General features: G+C 29.9%; 1 protein-coding gene across 1 annotated transcript in view; it reads right to left on the reverse strand.

Moving 5' to 3' along the window:
- Shab (potassium voltage-gated channel shaker cognate b) overlaps positions 1–23372 on the reverse strand; it is a 506172-nt gene that overhangs the window by 168267 nt on the left and 314533 nt on the right. Inside the window, exon 3 of the mRNA XM_075368331.1 lies at positions 5646–5858. Within this exon, the coding sequence (XP_075224446.1) occupies positions 5646–5825 (180 nt within the window). The 5' untranslated portion in view covers positions 5826–5858. The remainder of the gene's footprint in view (positions 1–5645; positions 5859–23372) is intronic.

Below are 23372 nucleotides of genomic sequence, written 5' to 3' on the forward strand. Positions count from 1 at the left end.
TATCGGATCCCATGATAACTTGGAACATTCTGTCGTTCAGCATGTTATTAAGCAGGCAAGCTGTTAATTTGCATGGGATTACACGGATGGCATGATTAAAATTCATGCCTTCTTTTTAGACAGTGTAAAAGGGTGAGCGTACTTAATCTCCTTCGCCTCCACAAGTTTCTGAGTTCACATTTTATCTCAATTGTGTGTGCGCCCTGTCTCTTGGTGCTCTAGATGAGAGCACAATGGTGGAGTGGTATCTCACATTGGTTCCCAATGTGAGATACTACGGTGATTGGGGAGACATTTGCTTTTTGTCTCTGAATAGGAGCTCGGCTTCCTAATTTTTTTAGGAGAGTCCGTGCATGACAACTTGAGGTCTGAAAGTTCAGGCTTTCCGCAGTTTCTGACCATTTCTGTTGCCTTGCAGCATCGAGGCTAAGGAGAAGCTGAACTGCCATCTCTTGATCACCCATCTCAAGGAAGTTTCGGTAGAGATCTTCGCTGTTTTGGGACCACCCTGGGATATATTTTCTGCGAAACCCTCTTGGGGTGCACTTCTTAGCGGTACTTGTTGCTGCTCCAATAAATCTGCTATAGTTTTTGCTCATTTATCTCGACCCCTAAAAAAAGTTTCCTAATTAGCCTTTTTGAAGTTCAATCTAGGGCGGGGCACAGAAATCACAAGTGGAATTTGGCTACCTACCTCTTGGGTGTAAAGCTAGTTCGCCTCCACCTGGTGCACTCCGGGTAACGCTAAATGAGTTGTCTGGCGGTCAGACAAACCAAGAAGATAGGTTCTCCTGACCACGCAGACACAAACCTACAGAATTATGAACTGCAGACCATGTCGCCAGATATACCCAACAGTTCTTTTGGAGATTTGCCGACAAGAAATGTTGGATCTTCGGTCCGAATTTACCACATAAATATAGAAGGCATAAGTTATTCTAAGAGGAGCCATTATTTATCAAAACTACTGAAGAACGTCAATACTGATCAGGTGGCAATCCAGGAAACACATTGTAACACTGAGAAACAATTACCGAAAAGGGGAAAATACCTGAATATGAATTACTTGGTGCCACATACCATAATGCATTCGGCGTCGCTACTTACATTAGACGCGATATAGAAAACGCCACTCTCATCTCCACCACCACAGGCAATGAAATTCATAATGTTTTAGTTACAATCGGAAGTATAACACTGTCCATTATCTATAAACCACCAGCTCTCTCATGGCCAACCTCAGTAATCCTAATACAAGCTCACCCTGTTTACTTTGCGTGATTTTAATAGCCACCACGAGCAGTGGAAATATAAGGATTGTGATGCGAACGGTGAGGATTTGGTGAGATGGGCTGAGGATGAGAATCTTAGTCTTGACTTTAATTCTAAAGACCGATTTACTTTTAAATCAGCGGCTTGGAGGTGGGAGTATAACCCGGATCTATGTGGTTTATAAGAAAGATTGAGATACATGGTTTTCTGGGAGTAACGAACATTCGAGAGGAGATACAACGATTCAGAACCAAATGCAAACTGAAACTGAACAGTCATGTGAGTTGGCTCACAGTTAACCTCTTAAATAATAGCGAGAACGTTCAGCATCTAAAGCGGCTGCACGTATTGGTTTTTTAAGGTTCTTTGAGATTTGGGTGGAGCCACTACTTTGGATATTAAGATTCGTCAAAATATCTTGTTTTGTATCGTCGTTTAGTTTTTTCATCATTTTTCATTTATTTTTTTCAGTTTAGCTATTTATCTTTAATTTAATTTTTCCTTTTTTTCTGATATTTCTTCATCTGGTTCTTATTTCGTGATTCTTTATGTAACTGTGAGATATATTCTTGGTGATTTTTTCCTTTCTTTTTATGTTAAGGACTTGATCAATGTTCTTTGGACTGATCAGTGTATTATATTGTTTACTGCATACTTGAGTGTACTGTATATGTATATACATACGCAGAAATGTGCATGCATTTATAATTCTAGAAAGCTTTTAATGGAGATCTTTTTGCATGTCATTTGAATATTGTTATCAAATTTATTTATGATTCCGGTTAATTGGAACTGATTGTAAATTAAAATAACTTTACTGGCAAACAAAATAATTATGTCAAACACACAATCAAAGAATTTATTTTCATAATATTTGTTTTTCTAAAATGAATATAGATATTATGTAAGTATGTAAATATATGTGGTTGTGTGTTTGGATCTGCGTGTAAATACGCATATTTATACGCGCATGCGTCTAAATGTTACAAGATTGATTCAGACAGATCACTCGGAACGGTAGACGGTATTTAAACAAATATACACTAATTAATATTAACAGTCATGCTTTACTGTTACTGTTATGTACTTAAAGATGTGCATGCATGTCTATGCATAAATATGGAATATACAATATATGTTCACTAATGAATTATAATTATTCTGTAATTTTACATTTCTTTTTTATCCGATTAAAAAAAGACGATATTCTCAATTTCAACCGTATATTATTTTATGTATGTATTTTCAAGTATTAATTCTTTATGAAATGGAGCGATTTTTATGGTTCATTTTTATCTTATACAGGAATTTCGTTTACAGGCCCCGTTTTAAGATTTTTTTTTCTTTTTTAGATAATAGCGTAATATTATTAAAAGAAAAAAAATTGTCTACATTGAAGACCTTTTCTTTCCTTTCTTATAATCACTCTTGCTTAATGATGTTATAACATATGTTAAACGACGTCGTGTCATTGTGATATTCAGAATACTTTCTGGTGAAAATTCAAGAAAATTAGTAGTAAAAGTCAGAGAAAAAAGAATATATATACTCTACAGTTCTTTAGTTCGAACACGGTAGCAGTCTTTATTTCATTTGTATGGATTATTTATTTTTTGCGAAAAGTAGGGTTTTCCCTACTGTATTTCTTTCAAATGGTATTTTTAATTTGGGAAGGGCTTTTGTAGATATTTTTTTATTTCAAATAAAAAAAAATATATATATATAAAATTAATTTATTAAAAACTACTTAAAAAACTGTATTAAAAAATAAATATAATTTTTTCCAATCTTGAAATTTCGATTTCTAAAATTTGGCGCTAGTTTAACATCTACCAACATCTTGCAAAATGCTTAACTTAACGTCTACTTTAAATTGAAACATTTAAAGGATAACTGAAAAAAATATTTTATTTTTTAATTCTTTTGTAGTTTATTTGATTAATTTATTTAATTTAGGAATCTGTTATGTTTAACAAAATTAATTCAAAATCTAGTTTTGTTATATAACTAAAACTTAAATTAATATTTTTACGTTATGAGATATTAAAAACAATATAAATTCAATAAATATGCTTTGATTTTTAATATTATAGGATGTATCCGAATCGCACTAAAGTCATTCTAGCAATTTCTAATTAGTTCATAACAAATTTTATGACCATGAGTAAAAAAAAATTGCAAGATAAGGAATTTTACCAGTTTTCCACATATACAAGTATATTTTTTGAAAATTGGGTAATTGTTGTAATACATAATTTTTAATTGTTGTAAATAATTTTTAATTTTAATTTTTTTTCTGAAATAATATTCCTAGAAAAAATCTAAGTTTTAAAAAATGTAACTGCAAGAAATAACTATGAATATATAGTTATACACACACTCTATTCTATCCATTACAATTTTACAATTGGATTTGAAAAATTGCGGGCTATTTTTACTGACCGAGTTTAAATCAGACTTGGTTGTGTACAGGAAACCTTCAAAGAGATTCCAATTTTGGGATGTCTAACTCAGCAACAAGCTTGTAATGTTAAAAGCCTATTCAACCCCGTTTTACGTCATTCTGTGGGTTGCAGTACCGAAGAGCAAGCGATTGAAGTATGAAAAAAAAATATATAGCTTTAAACTTTACTAAAGCTTTTAAGTTTACTATATATGAAAACCTATTCAAACATAATAACATTAATAGAACAATGCAGTGCAGGCAATAGCTCATGATCGCAACACACTACATAAATCATAATTTTTTCCAATTAAATCTTTGTTTTTAGAGCTGATTTATATAAATAAATAAAGCAGTGTGGTGCGAATCCATTTTTTTATGTTCTATACATCGGCATGTCAATGATATTATAATTTGACCAGTCAGGGTAATAACTATTCGGAATAATTAGCTTCCGCTCATAATTAAATTAAATTTTGTGTCACTTAAATTTATTGTACGGAAAATTTCCTTAACCCAAAAATATGTAAAAATTTTTAATTAGAAATATGATACATATTTGTTGAAAATGGTACTGCATTCTCAGCAAAATATATATATATATATGTAATAATGGTTTATATTTTCTAATAACATCACAATTTTAATCTATACTTTTTTAATATGGCGGATTAAGTTGTAATTCGAAGTCCAATCGATCAGGATTTTTAGGAAAGTATGAGATGTGAGAACTGCTATGAAAAACTGACAATCCAACTTAACTCCCTTTTCCTTCAATAATTCCAAAATGACTTGAATATGTAAAGAATAAAAAACGATTAAAATCGTTTTTTATGGTTTATTGTAGACTGATAAAGGAGCAAAACTCATAATAAAACGTTTGAATGTTAATAAAAATTAGCATTAACATTATTAACATTAATAACACACATTAGCATAATTAACATTATTAACACAGTTAATAAGACGTGAATAAGCAAGATTGGAAAAAAAATTGATTAGAGTTAAAGATGAAACATCTGCATTTAAAGATAAACTGATATAGATAAATATGAGCGGAGGCGATGTCGTAATAAAAAGTTTAATAAAGTTTTACAGAGCGAAGTTTATGAATCTGACCTAATATGAATCCGTTTTGCTGTTATATTAGATATATTTTATATATACCTAATAATATTATTTCTGATACCGTAATACTTTTATTTTCTTTCGAAGAGATAAATAAAAACTGAAAATACCAAAGAATTTGGTCTAAATTCTTTCCTACAAATTTATCTGATTGAAATAAATAAATGCATAACAAGGTAAATTACTCGAATATTGGTCAATTTATTTTAACAGAGAATGTTTTTTCAAAGCTATGAGGAAAAAATTTCATGAATTTAAATAATAATTTAATATTTAAGTAAAATATTGAAAAAAATATTAGGGAAAATAGAAAAACAGCTGAAACAGAGAAAAATAAATGCAATACGGAAATAAAGTTATGAATATAACATTTTTAGCTTAATGTAGATGGAAAGAAAGGACAATTAAGTATACGTAAAAAAAAGCCAAGTGTAAGAATAATTATAGACGTTAAAACATATTAACAATAGAGAGGTATTAATTATTATGAAAATAAAACATATGAAGCGGGCAACCATTAAAGTTATGAAATAGCTTTACTTCTTTTGAGATAGATACTCTAATTCCTTCTAAATTTATTAACGGATTTATTACTAAAATATTATTGATATCTTTAAAAAATAAATTCGTGTTTTTTATATTTTTGGTCCGAGGAAATACTGCATACAGTTCAAGTAATGTTTAAAAGAATCTCATCCTTCCTATCACCTTTCCGAGCTGCAACACTAATAAAATGTCTTTTCAGAGATACTTTGAAAAGGCTAGTTAGCAGTAATAAATAATCATAATAATAAATACATACCCCGCCGACGTTGATGCAGACCCTTCTATTAAGGGCCTTGGAGCGCATGATCATGAAGGGCTCCGGAGGCAGAGATGACATGGAACGGGAGTGCGCTCGCAGGAGTGGAGGTGGCGGTGAAGGGAACCGCACCTCCTTGGCATCCTCCCAGCGCACTCCCTCTCTCTCCCCGCCCGCCATCACAGTCGAGGCCTCCGGCGTCGTCTCATCTCCCTATAGAAAAAACAAACAAACAACTAATCAGTATTACTGTTTCAACAGAAATAACAAATTACAACTAAAAAGCAATTATTTCAGATAAGCGTAATCGAATAAAAAGAGAAAAAAATCAGCGAAAAAACTTAAAAGTTGAATAGATGTACGTAATTATAGATAAATCATTAACTTTTTTCTTTTTTTTTTCTTAACCTCCGGGACCACCGTTAGGTATTGCTTCAGAGGATTAGATGAATGATTAGTAGCGTGTTTGAAAATACCATGCCTAACCGGGCCCGAATGAAAGGCCGAGACGCTACCACTCGCGCCACGGAGGCCGGCAAATCATTATCCGAACAATTGTAAAGCCACGTATATATTACTAATAAATCTATTGTGAGGTTACAAACAAAAGCGGAAGTTCATGTTCACGTTCTTAATTTAATTAAAACGGTTCGTTAATGGAAAGATGTATGAATGAGGTCACGCCAATATTCTGGTTAGAAAAATGGAATCAGATCCGATATTAAGTAGAAAAATATGACCAGTGTTCTTTCCAACGAATTTATCCTACTGAAATAAGTAATAATAAAATTATGTATTATTTTAATAATTAACGACGTAATTTCATCGTACGTTTAAGTTGTTTTCCTATATCTATTAGTCCGGGTGATATGTAATTAGTCTGAAGGTAAAAAAAAAAAAAAATATAGTATCTTTGTTCATTCAGTTTTGATGATTTATTGGTTAAGAAGGTACACACACACACACACACACACATATATATATATATATATACATCAAATAACATGAAGATTTTACTGAAATAAAACATGACATTTAAGTAAATTACAACACAGAAAACTGTGGATAAACAGATTTATTTTTTGAGGATTAGTTTATTCGTGAATAATCAAATTTAGATCTATACAGTTTGACTCAACTACTCATAATGTAAATTAGCAACAAAAAATACCACAAGGCAGATATACAGAAGGAATAGATGTTGTGGAGAACATATACGCGGTGAGAAAACACCGCACATATTTTTCCCTTAAGTTACCGGAAGTAACAAAGATTTAGCTAATAAACGTTAATGTAAAAATATACTTGCCAAATCTGAGATGGTCCAAACTGGCAAACAATAATTTTCTCTTTTTTTTTAAAAGGAATAGGTTTTATATAAGTTCAGCTGTTATACTTTGCAGCCAAAACGTAAGTATTGATATGTCTTAAAACATAAAGATTCATATTATGACAAAAAATTCTGGTTTTTAAAGTGAGCTATTTTAGTACGTTCACCATATTTTGCACCATGAAGCTTTCTAGAATAAAATTTTATGGTACGCAAATTAAGATAATTTTTTTTTTATAGATGATCTTTTAAACAGATATAACGTCTTCCTACAGTTATTGAGGGACTGTCTAAGTGATGCGGCCTTAAAAAAGGAAAAAACACACATTGCAAATTTTTAAAATTTGTTTTTAGATTAAATTAAAAAAAGTTAGATCTCTTTGTTAGTTTGCAGGAATTATAAATTAATAAACTCATGATAACGGTTACCACAATATAACATATAATGTGTTTGGATACTCAGTGGTTGAAAATAATGGAAAGATTTGTAATATTTTCGACTGAAATTTATCTTGTTCATTTGATTACTTTTAACGTTGTAATGCAATAAACTCAATTAAATAAAATATTATAATAGAGTTAAATATTCTGGAGATAAATGTAATACACTGATCGGATCAGTAGATGAGAATTACTATTTTAAAAGAACGTCCTCCGTAGAGGACGTTTAACAAGCTTATAATAAAAATGTATGATGCAAAAAATGTAATAAGTTAATATTTTATTTAATAAATTTGTATGGCTTTTGTTAATTACAGCGTAAAGAATAAAGTATGGTAGAAGTTAACAAAGTTAACCTCGTGTAGCAACTGGATGCGCACACGTTCGTTGCTGAGAAAAGAGCAGACTAGTGGAAGCACACAGTGTAGTGGGGAGAGAGACAATTATGTTGTAGTGTAGATGACTGCGGTTAGTGTTTAACACAGGTTGAGGAAGCAACTCTTTATATAAATTAATGGTATCTTATTTCTTACGTTAAACAGTATTTTTTAATAATACGGTTTTAAAAGGTATTCTTTAACACTGCGTTTTAACAGTATTTTTCAAAACTATTTGAAATATTTTTCTATCATATTTATTTAATCGTTCACGCAGGAAATTAAACTGGTGGTATTCCCAAAGGACTTTTAGTTTTTAAATCAGGTACCATGTCTTGAGACTGGGCAAGTCCAATCCATTCCAATGAAATGAGCTGGACTGGACTTGCTGAATTGAGCTAGGCTGGAATGACGATTTGCGTTAACTGGACTGGTTTGGTTTTGTCAAGTCAGGTCAGGGTGAAAATCTGACCTACTTTTCACTATGTGATTTTGATTTAAGTAAAGGATTTAATCGAATAAACCATAATACCGTAATATGTTTTTTTTTGTTTACTACCAATTTCACGTTATTTTTTAACACCGTTGGTTTATGATGTTTATAAGGGTGCATTGGGTGTATAATACCCAGTGTGCTAGAAGGTTAAAAAATTTCATGATTGAATAATAATATTAAAATATATTTTACAGATTTCAAAATTTGAAAAACAAAATAACAATTCTGATTATTTTTTTAATTTATCTAGGTATTAATTTTTTTGTTTGTTTCCATGGATATACAACAATTAGTAAAAGTATAATTTTATTATAATCAAATAATTTATAATAAACATTTTATAAAATAGCTCGTTTGGTAAAGTAAAGCATGTGTACAATGCCGAATTTATCATTAAGAGTTATAAAAAAAAAGAAAAGAGTTAACATTTGAAATTTTTTCGATTAAATATAATTTTTTGAGGTGTTTCCAAGTTTTTTAAAGAGATATTTGTTACAAAATAAATTTTTGAGGAATAATTTTAACTTTTAAACTATGTATGTGTAAAAGTTCAAAATTTTTTTCTTTGCGTAATTACTGCGCAGTAGGTGGTGGGTGAATTCCTCACTACGCTGTGGAAGCGTTTGTTAAAAATGCTCGGTTAATACTCAGTAACGTTGACTGACGTGAACGAACCTGTTTGTTTGCTGTGTAAGTAGCCGTCGCCGATGACTGACAACTTGTTTAAAATTCCGTTAATTTTTCATTAGTTTACTTTAAACTTTTTTTTAAACAGATGGTACGTTTGAAGCATATATCATGATTTTCTAATAAAAGTTATCTGTTGTCATCTGTCCTTTTCGACTTGAAACCCATATTCAACAAAACGTTTCTCTATATTTCATGACTACAACCGAAGCCTATTTCTGGTCATCCTTTTTTCAAAATATTCAGAATTTTTTTTAATGTTGGCATTGTATTGTGATTTTTATGAAGTTCATAAATTATGTTCCGTAATACGCTTTTTTGAAAGTTGTCTATGTTCAGTTTTTTCACTCGTGTGCGAGTTTTACCGGGTGAACTGAAAGTTTCTTTTCTCTTAATTTATTTGATTCTGTCAAAACCTTTTTTAACGAGTCAACCGGTTCTCCGCACCGACTGGCGATACCAATCAAACTTCCGAACATGACATATTGTGATCTTCTAATGAAATATTTTGAATACTTTCATTATTAAGCACTTACTCTGACTTCTTAAATCTATGCCTGGCCTTAGTCGGTGAACAGATCTTGGTTGAGGCAAACTAAAGTACTGAAATATATTTCAAATAGTTTTGAAAAATACTGTTAAACGCAGTATTAAAAACTACCGTTTAAAACCGTTGTATTGATAAATACTGTTAAAACGTGGTATTGAAAAATACTGTTTAAAATATAGTGTTGAAAAATTCTTTTTAATGTAAGAATTAAGATATCGTTAATTTACATCAAGTGTTGCTTCCTCAACCTAAATGTGTTAAACACTAACCGCAGTCAGCTATACTACAACGTGATTGTCTTCCCACTACGCAGTACGCTCCCACTGTTCTGCTCTTCTCACCAAACGAACGAGTGCGCATCCAGTTACTACGCGAGGTAAATTTTGTCAACCTCTACCAAAACAATATTTGGATGCTAGTAGATTAAAAATGTAGAGGTACAAATAGTACAAATTATTACAATGAAAAATTGTAGATTTATACACCGTGTATGTAAAATGTTCTCAATATAAATTTTATGGGTGATATAAATTATGCAAATAAAAACCATCTATAAATACAAGTAATATAAAAAATTATTTTAATCTTTAGGAATGACTGATTTTAAAATACATTAAGTTGAGTTGTAAGTACTTCAAAAAGTTTTGAATAATTTACATCAAGAGTACTACGAAGATAATATTCTTTATTTACTATTTCCATAAATTTTTTAATTGTATCGGAAACACATTAAAAAACGAAATTAATTGTTTGCATTGCCATATTTTATTTATCATTATTTATAACAATTCTTCTAGTCAGATGATATCAACCTAACGAAGTACACATAATATAAGTTGAATGAAGTATTTAAGCCATAATCTTTCCCTCAGCATTATTTTTCACGTCACATATTTGCTCGACTTGTCTTATAATAAAAAATACTCCAAAATTAAAAAAAATAAATAAATAAGTAAACCAGGAACGGTTTCATAATTTCCTTAATAAACAAAATTTTCACAAAATCTTAAATTTCTGTAGCAATTTATCGTTTAAATGTAGAATTTTATTAAAAATTACAATCTTTTTTTAAGAAATATATACTAATCTCCGTAGCAAAGTGATAGCGTTTCGGCCTTTCATCTGGGTGTCCTGGGTTCGAATCCCGATCAGGCATAGAATTTTTCATTCGATATATGAAATTCCATTTCCATATTCCCGTCGTACAACCTTCTAAGCTTTTGTGGTGAATTAATAAATTAATCATCAAGCAAAAAAATAAATAAACACACATACACGTATTTAAACTACACTGTACTGGAAACAATTCACAGTAGTAACGCAGAACATGAAATGACACGACATAAAATGCATTGTTGGCTAGCTGATTTCTGTTACCAATTAACGAAATCATAATTTCTCAAATTTTCGAATTGATAGTGAATTCGAAAAAAGATAAATAAACTTTATTGTCTAACATTAATACTGGATTTTTTATTTTATTTTTACCTTTAATGTAATATCATTGCACTCTGCAGGAAAACAAACAAGCTTTCTACGTGTAATCTCCTCGTTTTCATACGCAGTGTTATAATAAAATCAAATTTCTTGAATTTGTATTTGTTTTTCATTGGGATAGTTTAAATAATAATTTTCATAATTAAATTCACTGCAAGGTTTAATGATAACTTTTACGAATTTATTAGTCATCTAACAAAGTTTTTGTATTTATTACAAACATAAAAAACCGTACATTTTTAGACAACACATTTTTCTGTTTTACGTCAGATATAAAGAAAACTACCGGATATATGGTTCTGGAACCAGTTTTATTCATTTTTCTGGTCAAAAGCCATAAGACATTATCATGTTTACCTCTTTATTTGGGTTTCTAGAATTTCAGTATGTTTTTATTTCACTATTTGCTCTGGAATCAAAGCGAACTCTTTCACTAGCCGTAACTCGCAAAAAAAGCGTTTCCAAATCCACATTTATATGAACGTTTTCCACTTGTTTTTGCTAGTAGAATGAGCTCAGAAAGCGCCGATAACTACTTGAATCACTCTGTATATATAAACGATGGCCTGACTGATTCATTCATTCATCAACGCCCATCCTACATTATTAAAGTTACGGACTCGAAATTTTGAGGGTGTGTTAGTTTTATATAGGTAGAGGTGTACTAAGAAAAGGATTTTGCGAAATTCCATCTCTGAAAGGGTGAAGTGATAGTGTTTTTTCGATTTTCTCAGCTTCCAAGAGATATTGACTTGATATTTGCTTTAAAATATTTCTCATATAAATATTTAAAATAAATTTCAACGTTTTTCGATATATTTCAACTGAGGGAGTGAAATGTGATCAGGCGGAAATTTTAAAGAGCCGTCTGTATCTTATAAAATTTGTAATTTATTCAGTCAGTTCTAACTCATAAAAATATTCCTTAGATGAATATTTAAAAACAAATTCCTGGGTTCTGTTAAATTCGCCTTATACGAGGGATGAAATGAGGTAAAACTGAATTTCGCTTTTTTCCGAATTTTTGTGGAACAGATTGAGATGTTAGCTTGATTTTTGGTAAATATGTTTTTCATATAAATATCTTAAAAACGGTTTCTAGATTTTTCAATATCTCGTGTCTGTAGGGGTGAAATGTGATGAAACCTAAAGTTTAAAAGTTTTCCATCAAGTTTAGTAATTTTAGCACTGAATGGAAGGATTACTAATTTAGTGTACAAACAGGTTCTGACTTAAATTTCTGTGATACATCTGTACAAAATTTTTGACTTGTGACTTGTTCTAATTTGTGACTTGTACTGCAGATATTTTTTAAAAGTATTCTTTATAATGTAAATGCATTTATAGTGAATAATAATAAATTCGTGCAATACACGTGAATGCTGATTGCCTTTAAAAATAAAACAACAAATAAAGCTTAGTGTTGATGACTCAATTATTTGTTCAATTCAATCAATCTACGCAATTCCAAATTTAAATTTTCATGGACAAAGCCTTTATCTTTTTCTGTTTAGCCTCTGGAACTACCGTTAGGTATTACTTCAGAGGATGAATGAGGATGATATGTATGAATGTAAATGAACTGTAGTCTTGTACAGTCTCAGGCCGACCATTCCTGAGATGTGTCGTTAATTGAAACACAACCACCAAAGAACACTAGTATTCGCGATCTAGTACTCAAATCCGTATAAAAGTAACTGCCTTTACTAGGATTTGAACCTTAGAATTACTGACTTCGAAATCAGCTAATTTGCGATGACGAATTTAATCACTAGACCAACCCGGTGGGTTTAGTGAGCAAAGCCGCGATACATAAATACCAGTATACATATATATATATATATATATATATATATATATATATATGGGCGTTTGGATTTATAGCTATTAAAGAAGTACAATTAAATAAAGAATAAAACAAAGGGTTATGAAATGTGATAAAGAAGGGGAAGATAAGAAATTAAATATTAAGATAAATAAACATAATAGAGAATTAAATTGCTAAGAGTGGAAAATTGTAAACTTTAATAGACATACTTCCAAAAAAATTAACTTAAAATTTCATAATTACATAATTTAGAGTGTAATAAAATTTTAAAATTGTAAGAAAGTTCTGTATTAAAGTCAGTAAGAGAAGATGTGTTTATTACTAATACAAGAATCCGCTAGCAACTGTAAGAATAAAGACTGAGAAAAGTGAACTGAACTCTGATTCAGAAAAAGGATACTTGAGATAAAGATACAATGTGATTTTTAATTATACATGGAGAAGTACAGGAGATACATGATTGAAGAAAAATTTGAGAGCGGATTAACTAACCAAGCAGAAAAATTAAAGATTGTAAAATATCTTGATGGCATTTCGTTTTTGATAGAAACCAATGATAATCTTAGACGGTACGGATTTATTGCTAGGAGAAAGATTTTCGTTAAAAAAAAAAAAAAATGAAATGTGACAGAAAGGATAATGAAAAATTAAATGTTAATATAGGGGAGTCGAATATTCTACAAGCAGGAATAAAACAGATAACTGAATTTGCAAAGTTTCACCAAATTTATTACATATACATTTATGTAATAAAGCCTATTAAATTACACACATTTTTAAAAGTACTTAAGAGTACTTTATTAATAACTTCTGATTTTTTCAAAAGTTATTAGTATATTTTCAAAAGTTTTTTTTTATTGTTCTTGAATTATATTTATTGTATTCTCTTTTTACAATCACGGGTTAATAATTATTAATAAATGAGTATATTTAAATTAAAAAAAAAAAACGTGAAAAAACAAAAAGGAGATGAAGTCTGATGTGCCTTTCCTTTCAAGACCTAAATATTTCATTAATGAAGATTTTATTTGGATATAACTCTGAAACCAATGAAAATAAGTACCACTTATGATATATCGTTGAAACTCTCTCAATTAGGGCTTATTACTACCGTTAAGAAAAAGGCCAAAATACAAGTTTTTGGGATTTTGGGCTTTTTTACATTTTTTACTCAGTCGATTGCAATGAAAAGGGTAGGTGCACAACTAGATGTTACAACAATCCTAAATCACAAAATTTCAACATCCTACGGCTAATCGTTTTTGAGTTATACAAGGTACGTAGACCACGCCGAAACTAATCAAAATGGATTCAGGGATGGTCAAAATGGATATCTCCGTTGAAATCTGAAAACCGAAATTTTTCGCGATCACACGCGATTTACTTCGTACAAGGAAGTAAAAAATTATACAAATAAAATTCTGATAAAATATATTACTTATTCAATAATTTTATGATGGCGCAAGATATTTATCTGTTAGCAAAAAAATTCATTACTATGTATAGTAGATAACACAATTCAAAGTTATCAACGTACAATGTTACAATTAAATATTTACTCATAAGCATGTTGAAATTTAAATCCAGAACGATACAATCATGAAAAAAATTACATCAAGAATCATGCAAACAAGTTTCTAACATATTTTTTTTTACAATATATCATAGAATTTTAATTGGTGACGAGGCGTTTCAAGGTTGTGAAGAGGAAATTCTAGGTTTCGGGAGTTGTAAGTATAAAGATATAATCATTAAGAAAATTTATGTAATGATTAATGCACTATTTTTCGTTCTTGAATGGTTAACAAAGTCTAATTAAAAAAAAAAAGAAAAATGCAGTAAAAAAAACGACATTTTTAAACAAAAAAAAATTTAATTGCTATTTTATTATAGTTATTAGCAAGTTATAAATTCTTTTCACCATGTATTTTAATGAAGAAACCTAGGTAAATTTATGAACATATGTTAAAAAATTTCTACTAGTGTAAGCATGATAACATTATTTAGTTACATTAAACACGCAATTCTTCTCTAGAATGTACTGCTAACTAGTGTTCGTGTAATATATTATTAAACATAGTTACGAGTATTTACGATAATTTATTACCAAATTTTGAATCACCAAAGATTTTTAACAATAACAACAAATGATCTCTTTAATTGATATAAAAAAGGACGATAATTTTTTAGTTAAAAAGAGAAAGAAAAACATTTATTTATATAATATAAAAAGAAATATATGATGTAACACGAACAAAAAAAGAAGCATGCAGAATAATACGAAGTAAATGTGATCAAAATTTAAATTAACTTTGGGCGATCCAAACTCGGATGTATTGAATAATAGAATTAAAATGATAGTAGTGCAGTTGTCTGGAGAGAGATTAAGCATCCTGGTTCTACCACAAAACGACAGTTTACTGTACAAACTACTAAGTTTGTTTAATTTTGTTTCTGCATTAAAGGGATGTCCTTTCAAACTTTAGAACGAAGTAATACTTGAAAAATCCGACGTGTTGTCATGTTTCATTAAAACTCTGATGTCACAATTGGTGTAGGTGTAGTCTGTGCGGTAAATAATTGACGAAATATTTAAAATTAAGATGTGAAAGTTCTTTCTTTCTTGTTTAGCCTCCGGTAACTACCGTTTAGATAATTCTTCAGAGGATGAATTAGGATGGTGATGTTCTTAAGCGGCGATGGTGGTGTAGTGGTTAAAGTACTACTTGCAAATTAATTAAGATGTGAAAGTTACGCAATAGAATCTGTTGTCTAATTAATTAATTAATATTTATTTATTATTTTTCGTAGGTAAATATTCATATTTATTTACTTTTTTTAAAGTAATTATTAAAAATTATTCTCTTTTTGTATTATTATTATTATTAAATCATGATGTTAGCTGATGATGTAGTTTTACTCCTAGCAAATGCGTCCTATGAACGCGTTGTATTTAATATGAAAAATATCCTTAATACACTATTACGTTGGGCTCATGATCAAGGCCCAAAATAATTGTTAATGGAAAAAAGACGGTTGTAATGCACATCCGCTGCCCAAAAAAAGTAATTACAGAAAAATTAATTTGAAATATACATACTTGTATTTGTTTGCAAGATTATTCATCTTCCTACAATTGCCCTATACTAGCTTATAAATCCGAGCATAAGTGTTTACGCATTATTATTGATGAATTTTTTACTTGGTCTAAGCAATTTAGTGTTTCTGCTTGATTGCGTAAATGTAAAATGTATCATCTACAGTTTCATTTTCCTAATTATGTTTTAAAAATTGTATGTTACACATTATTTGAGACAATCTTAATAAATGGTATTATTACTGCTTGGGGACATTCTGAGGATTGTTATTTAAATGTAATCTTTCCATTCAAAAATAAGTAATTAAAACTATTCTAAAAGCCTAAAACAATAGACATGTTCCAACAAATAACTAAGATTTTCATAGAATCTGCAAACTTCTATCACTCAGAGGTCTGGTTTATCAAAGTACGATATTATTATGGATAAATTTTTCTCATGAAACTTTTAAAAATAAAAAATATGAACTATGAAACTCGTGACACACCTTGTTTTATACACCGGCTTCATAATAAGTATGGCTTTCGTACGTTGTCATATCTTGAACCAAAGATTTTCTCAGATTGTCACCGAGCACATTATATTTTATTTCTATGAAGAACATGAAGAATGACATTCTTAATTTTTGTTTAACTATTTAATTAATTTTAAGTAACATGAAGGAGAGTACTAGAGAGCAGAATATTAACGTTTACGAGGATAAGAAGATTTTTTTATTTGTTTTGTTTGTAATTAATCATAAGTTATGACTTTTATTTTTATACTTTATTTTGCAATGGAGTTATTTCTGTTTTTTGTTTTAACTTTGCATTTATTATTTATATGGGAACCCCTGACAAACTACCTTGTCAGTTTAGGGGATCTTATAAAAATGTAAACTGCATTAAATAAAAAAAAAATATATATATGTATATATAATTATAATGATATAATTAATGATGTCAAACCATGACATGAAAATTTTTTTTGTTAGTACATTACATGGTATATAAAAAAATACAGACAACAAAAATAGTTAATTTTAAAATAATTGATTTTATTGTTGTAAAACAGTAGCTAACAAAAAAAATATAAAGGAATAATTACTACACCGATAAATAAAGGGCTTGGAGTAAATAATGTTTCTACAGAACATAAAAGGGGCCATAGAACTTAATAACGTACGAGAATAAGTCAAATATTCTAAAATGTGTTTGAATCTTAAATAACGACAAGAAAACAATTTCTCCCTGCATTTTATGAATTATGAAAACTAGTTTTCTAAAATATTTCCTAAATCGAATAAGAGTTGGTTGCTAATAGATAAAATTCTTTATTTTGAGGTAAATGATTATTTGAAATCGTATTCACTACAATGCTGAAACCATTTACAAAAAAAAAGAAAAAAAGTCACGTATCAATAAATATAATCTAAAACTTGGTGTACATTTTAACCATTAAATTATGTTTAATTTACACTCCTCACCAGTAGATAGGTACCAAGAAATTAATAAAGCAAAATAAAAAAAAAAAATAAATTTTAAATACAAAAAAAAAAAAAATAAATACAATACAAAGAAATGACAATATAAAAAATAAGTAATAAATACTATTTACTAAACAGAACAATAATTCTGTGGTTTAATTTTTATTTATATGTTATAAAAGAAACAATAAAAACAAACCCAAATGTTGACCAAAGATTAAAAAAATGTCGTCAAACAGTTCCAACTCGAGAGTGGAAAGTTAGTGTAAATAGATTTTAAATATTTAAAATACCTCTTAGTCTGATCATTAAGGCCTAATTTATCCCATTTAAATAAGATTGAATAAGATAAAAGTTTTATTTAAATAAAAAAAATTTAGCATGATACTTCACTTTTATAAAAATATACTCTGTGTTAAACAAGATTGAGATAACATAAATGTTTATAAAAAAATTTCACAAAATTAGTTTTTAATAAATTTAACATTCTAAAATATTATAAGACATATTATTGATTCTGAGCATTACTCAGCAATTCGTTTCCACTATAATTGCTAATAAAGACAAATTCCCAACTCCGATTATGGAAAGCTTTTAAATTATTATATTTTATTTTATGGCCAGTTTTGAAGTAATGACGATTTCTCTAATCGGTAAAAGATCGGAATCAAAAAAGATGCTAAGACTTTGCTAACGATCTGGTTCTTTAGCTGATTCAAAAGAAGACACAATGACACTTATAGAAGAGTTAACAGGAACAGCTAAAAAAAAAACAGGCCCCATAGGTATCCTTTACAAGACGGAAATCATAATGAAATTCAAATCAATTACTCGAAGACTGTAAGGTCTACATACGGAGAAATAAATGTCACCAACCACTTTAATTGTCGAGAAGAGATTATAAGCAAAACAGAAATACATAAGGTCTCAATTGGAAATAGAATATTAAAATTGGAGAAGCTTAGATCTATCACCAAACACATTTACAATAAGAGGACTCTCTTCAAGATCGCGAAGTTAAGATATTATACAACAGTAGTAAGACTAGCAATATTATACGGCACTGAAATATTAAATCTAACCGACCTCGAAAAATTGCTCAAGTTCGAAAGAAGCTTCCTAAGAAAAATCCATGGTCCAAATGTAACAGAGGAATGATAAAAACTGAAATCTAACAAGTAGATCTACCAAAATTAAAAATACCTAGAAACAGCGATTACGAAAATAAGGTTAAATTTCTTAGGGCATATAATAAGGATGAACTCAAACAGCTTAAAGAAACTAAACTCTCACAAGCTGTGGATTATGAAAAACTAATCAAATTATCTGAAACAGATGGAAGATGATCTCCAAAGGACAGACTTGATAGAATAGAACTGTTTCAATAGAGATAACTTCTGAACAGTAGTTTACAATATAATATTCTTTTCGCAGAAAAAAGGACAGGAAGAAAGTGAATAGTTGAGTAAAATCCATGCTAAAAAAAAAACAAAATACATGGAAGAAGAGAAAAGAAGCAGAAAGAAGTGATATTTACGTGTTCCTAAGTTGGCCTTTTCGCATAAAAAAAAGAAAATAATTACTTATTACTACTACTACTTTCCAGGAAGATCCAATTTCATGGATGACTCATTCCATGGTAAGATTATGGAATTACAGTCTTGGATTGGAGTCCAATTTCATGGTAGGAGTAGTATGAATTTTTTATATACCTTTCACCTTATTGTTATACCGGACCTTCTTGTCTGTTATTCCGAACTAAGCTTGTTTTGATGACGTTTATAATTTTATTTTGGTTCATTTATGTATGTAGTTACGTATTTTGTTTTTCTAGCAAACCACTGATTTTGGCTGTACCTTTAATAAAATCCATTTTTCTGCAATATGCTAGACTAATTGTACCCAAATTCCTCTTAAAACCATCGCATTAAAAGTAAACCGAATTATGTACCGTAGAATAAATTTTTTTTTTGATAGAACTAAAAGCATAACCGCTTTTCCTGTAAATATCAAAAAATAATTTATTACATTCTTACAAATTAATTGCAAATCCAAAAATGGTAACTTCGGATTATTCTCAATTTTATATAGAAATCTTAATTATTTTTTTAATATAAATCTTATATACAATTTTTTTAGCTCTTTTATTTGGCTTAATTTTTTTAACGAAATTTAAACTGTAAGTGACAAAAACATTATCAACGTGTGTGATCAAAACTATGGAAAAAACTGGAATATACTTTTTTTTCTAAGTACTAATGAACGAATTATCTAGAGTTCAGAGAGAAGGAATTTATCTGTTTTTCTATAAAAACCGTTATTAGATTTAAAAGTGTTTTTCTGGTAGAAGAAAAGATTTAATATCTAATTCATTAATGAAAACGGGTAGAATTATTAGTTGAAACATACTTGTTATTGATTTAAATAAGAGTGATCGTAAAGACGAGCAACCCAAATGACAACGAAAAGTTTTTAGAAAGCCTTTATATTAATTTACAAAATAATATTAACATTTAAAAAAGTATTACTTATAAGTTTATAATAAATGCTGGAAATGTCCACCATGATTTTCAATGCATGCATCAACGCGTTTTCTTACATTGTATGCGACCTTTTTTAGTGTAGCAGCAGTGATATTTGATACATAGTCCTCAATATTTTGTTTAAGTTCATCAAGTTTATGCGGGTTATTTAAGTACACATTATCTTTCAAAAAGCCCCACAAAAAAAAGTCGGGAGGACTCAGGTCCCGTGAACGAGGAGGCCATAGACCACCAGAAATAATCTGGTTATCGAAGAAATTACATACTACTGTTCGCTGTGTGTGCAGTTTCTCCATTTTGTAGCCAGCAATCACGTTCATCAGCATGTAGAAAAGTTATAAACTGCATTATTATTTCTTGATACCGTTAAGCCGTGACGGTCTCCGAAAAAAAATAAAAATAGGCCCGACAATACTCTGCCGAGATACACAACACCACAACCCCATTTTCTTGTGAATGTAATGGCTGTTCGTGGACAAATGAGAGTTCTGTGAAGACCATATTCTGTAATTTTGACTGTTAACATATCTGCTTAGATGAAATCAAACTTCAACGCCGAAAAACACTTCGTCTAAATCAGACATGTCATTTCGAATGAAACTTCTAAACCACCGACAATACTGCATTCGTTTATCATTATCTGGTTCTTGGAGTTGATGACTTGCGTTAATCCGGTACGGATAAAATTTTAGAACTTTAGTAGCCTTATGAACACTTCCGTAAGATAGTCCAATCTGGTTAGAAAGTTTTCGAAGAGAGTTTCTTGGAGATCGTCCGTCCGACCGAAGCAACGTCTTTTAGGCGGTTACCGGTTGCCCCTGAGTGGTTAAAAAAGGGTATTAAAAATAGGACTGGTACTAAGCAAAAATCAAATGAAAAACAATTATTAAAAAAAAAAATACATAAAATGGTCTGCCATAATAGCTTGCTGAAATTATTAATTAAAAAAAGGGTAACTTTTTAAATCTTTTCTTTGTTTATTCTGTGTTTAAAATATATTAGAATATAATTTATTAAAATGTGAGGCGTTTAAATTTTTATCGGCTTTCATAGTTATTCGCTACTTACTGAAGTAATATAGGAGGGCAGTGCATTTTAAGTATAATCTACGATGCTGAATGAAGAATGTGTGTTTTCTTTGTTTAATTTTTATCGGCTTTCCTATTGCTATTGGATACTAACAGAAGTAATCTGCAAGGGCGGTACATATGAGGAGTAATCAGCAATACTGAATGATGAATATGTGTTTTCATTGGTTAACCTTCCAAGCTCTCGCGTAGGCAACAGATTGGCCGCCTTTTTAATGATTTTTGTTTTTTTTTTTTGTAAGGAGTTTTATAAACCGGTTGGGTTTTTAGGTATTTTCAAATGAATTATTCAGAGACAAGCTCCTGTTATAATGTTAACTGCTGACCATGTGAAGGAGTGGGAAAGAAAGGTAAATTTCCAAAAATCTGCAGGCGGCAGCATTCCGCCGAAACGATATCTCGTGTAAAAATCAGTGATTGGGAAAAATTTTTGGATCAGAGGTTAAATTATACGTAAAATTTTAATTTACCGTTAAATTTTTTTTTGTAATTCCAATGAGAAATTTTTTAATGCTTTTTCACGAACGCGAAAAGTCATTAAAAATTTAAAAAAGCGTTCAAAACCTTAATAGTCAGTTTTTTAATTTCAAAGTTTTTATTGAAATGCACTTTGAGTGAGAAAATAAAAAACAATACAAACGTTTAAATAGCCCACCACATACACACACGCGCGCGCGCACGCGAGAGAGAGAGACAGAGAGTAAAATTTATTAAAATGAAAAAGTAGTATAAAAATATCGGGTTCAAACTTCATTTTGCTTTCCATGAAAGTAATGATTCTGAAGTTCAAACCCGAGGGTATGTTTTCCAGGATGAACACGTATTTCCAGTTAAATTTACAAGCTGAAAGAGTGGATTTACTGCAAAATAAATAGTAAAACACTGATTTGAGATGCCCCCTAAAATTACAACAAATAAATAACAATCAAATTTAAGTTTGAACCTGAGGGTCTCTTTTCACGGGTTTATTCAATATATTAAAGAACGGCTACTCACAATGATAAATGTTTGTACACGTTAAATTTACATGTTAAAACAATTGATTTATTGAAAAATTCATAGTAAAACATATGTTTAAGGTGTTTTATTCATTGAATAGTTTAATGCTGTCATGGGGGATCCCCCCGTCTCTATTAATAATGATTTCTCAATTAAAAGGGAACCACTGTTTTACTATTATATTCTCATCGAATCCAATCTTTCATAGTGAAATTTAACTGCAATCACTATGATTAAGTGTAAATTTTATTATGATGTTTGGTCATGATTACTTTCAGCGATAGTGTAATATATCATGGATTATTATTTAATGTAAACAGTAATCGTTATTTAATGCCTATAATGTCAGATTAAACTTCAAAATCATTGTTAGTTCTTTATTAACTATTCATCACGTCATAAATAAAAAAAGGGCGTATCTCGAAATGGTGCGTCCTAGGTCAATTCTAACGCGATTTCGAAAAGCTTAACAATAGCCGCTAGTTTCATGCGTGTAAGTCCAACCATTCTCGAGATACGCCCTTTTCTCACAATAGTTTTTGTATTTGATGATGAAATAAAATAAAAATATGTTTTTATTATCTAGTAACCATTTAGTTAACAGTTCTGATCGCTTTTAAACTTATAACGATGTTTTGAAAAAAAAATCGGGCATCATTACTTTCAGAGAGTTCGGGATGATATGTGATAAAGGTTGTAAATTGTTTATTTTTTTATTGTTGAGATAGCTAATGACGTTATCTTATATATATTATGCATAAGAAACGGGTATATCTTATATTAAATAATGATTTCTAAAAAAGGGCGTATCTCAAAAATAGTGTGTCCTAGACGATTTTTAACGCAATTTTGAAAGGCTTACTCGTATGGTAATTTCCTTCCTGGAGCGATAACCGGTCGTTTCATGCGTCTAGGTCCAATCGTTCTCGAGATACTAGCGCGAGCGAAATTCGCAGATGTCAGTTCACCTCATGTACATGAATGAAAGGTGTTCTCATGCGATTTTTTAAATTTATAATTTTTCTTACTATCAGCCTATGTATTTTGCGTACAAGTGCAGCGCTTCGGGTTCTTAATCCAAGGAATCGGGTTTGGATCAGTCTGAGGCTCACTAACAGTTTTGACCAAATGAATATTCCTGTAGTAGACTCGCTTATAATGGTACCTACCCGTTATAAAATGGTCAAGCAGAATAAGACTATTTTACTTGATTATGGTAGGGCCGTCGGGCGTAGTTATGGATTCATCACACACGTGCGTATACCGTTGGCGTCGAAATTTTTAGCTATATGTACTTTACTTTTTTTTCTTCATGATGGTAAAGCCTT

The sequence above is a fragment of the Lycorma delicatula genome, chromosome 6 (assembly GCF_047948215.1).
Source record: "Lycorma delicatula isolate Av1 chromosome 6, ASM4794821v1, whole genome shotgun sequence".
Lineage (NCBI taxonomy): Eukaryota > Metazoa > Arthropoda > Insecta > Hemiptera > Fulgoridae > Lycorma > Lycorma delicatula.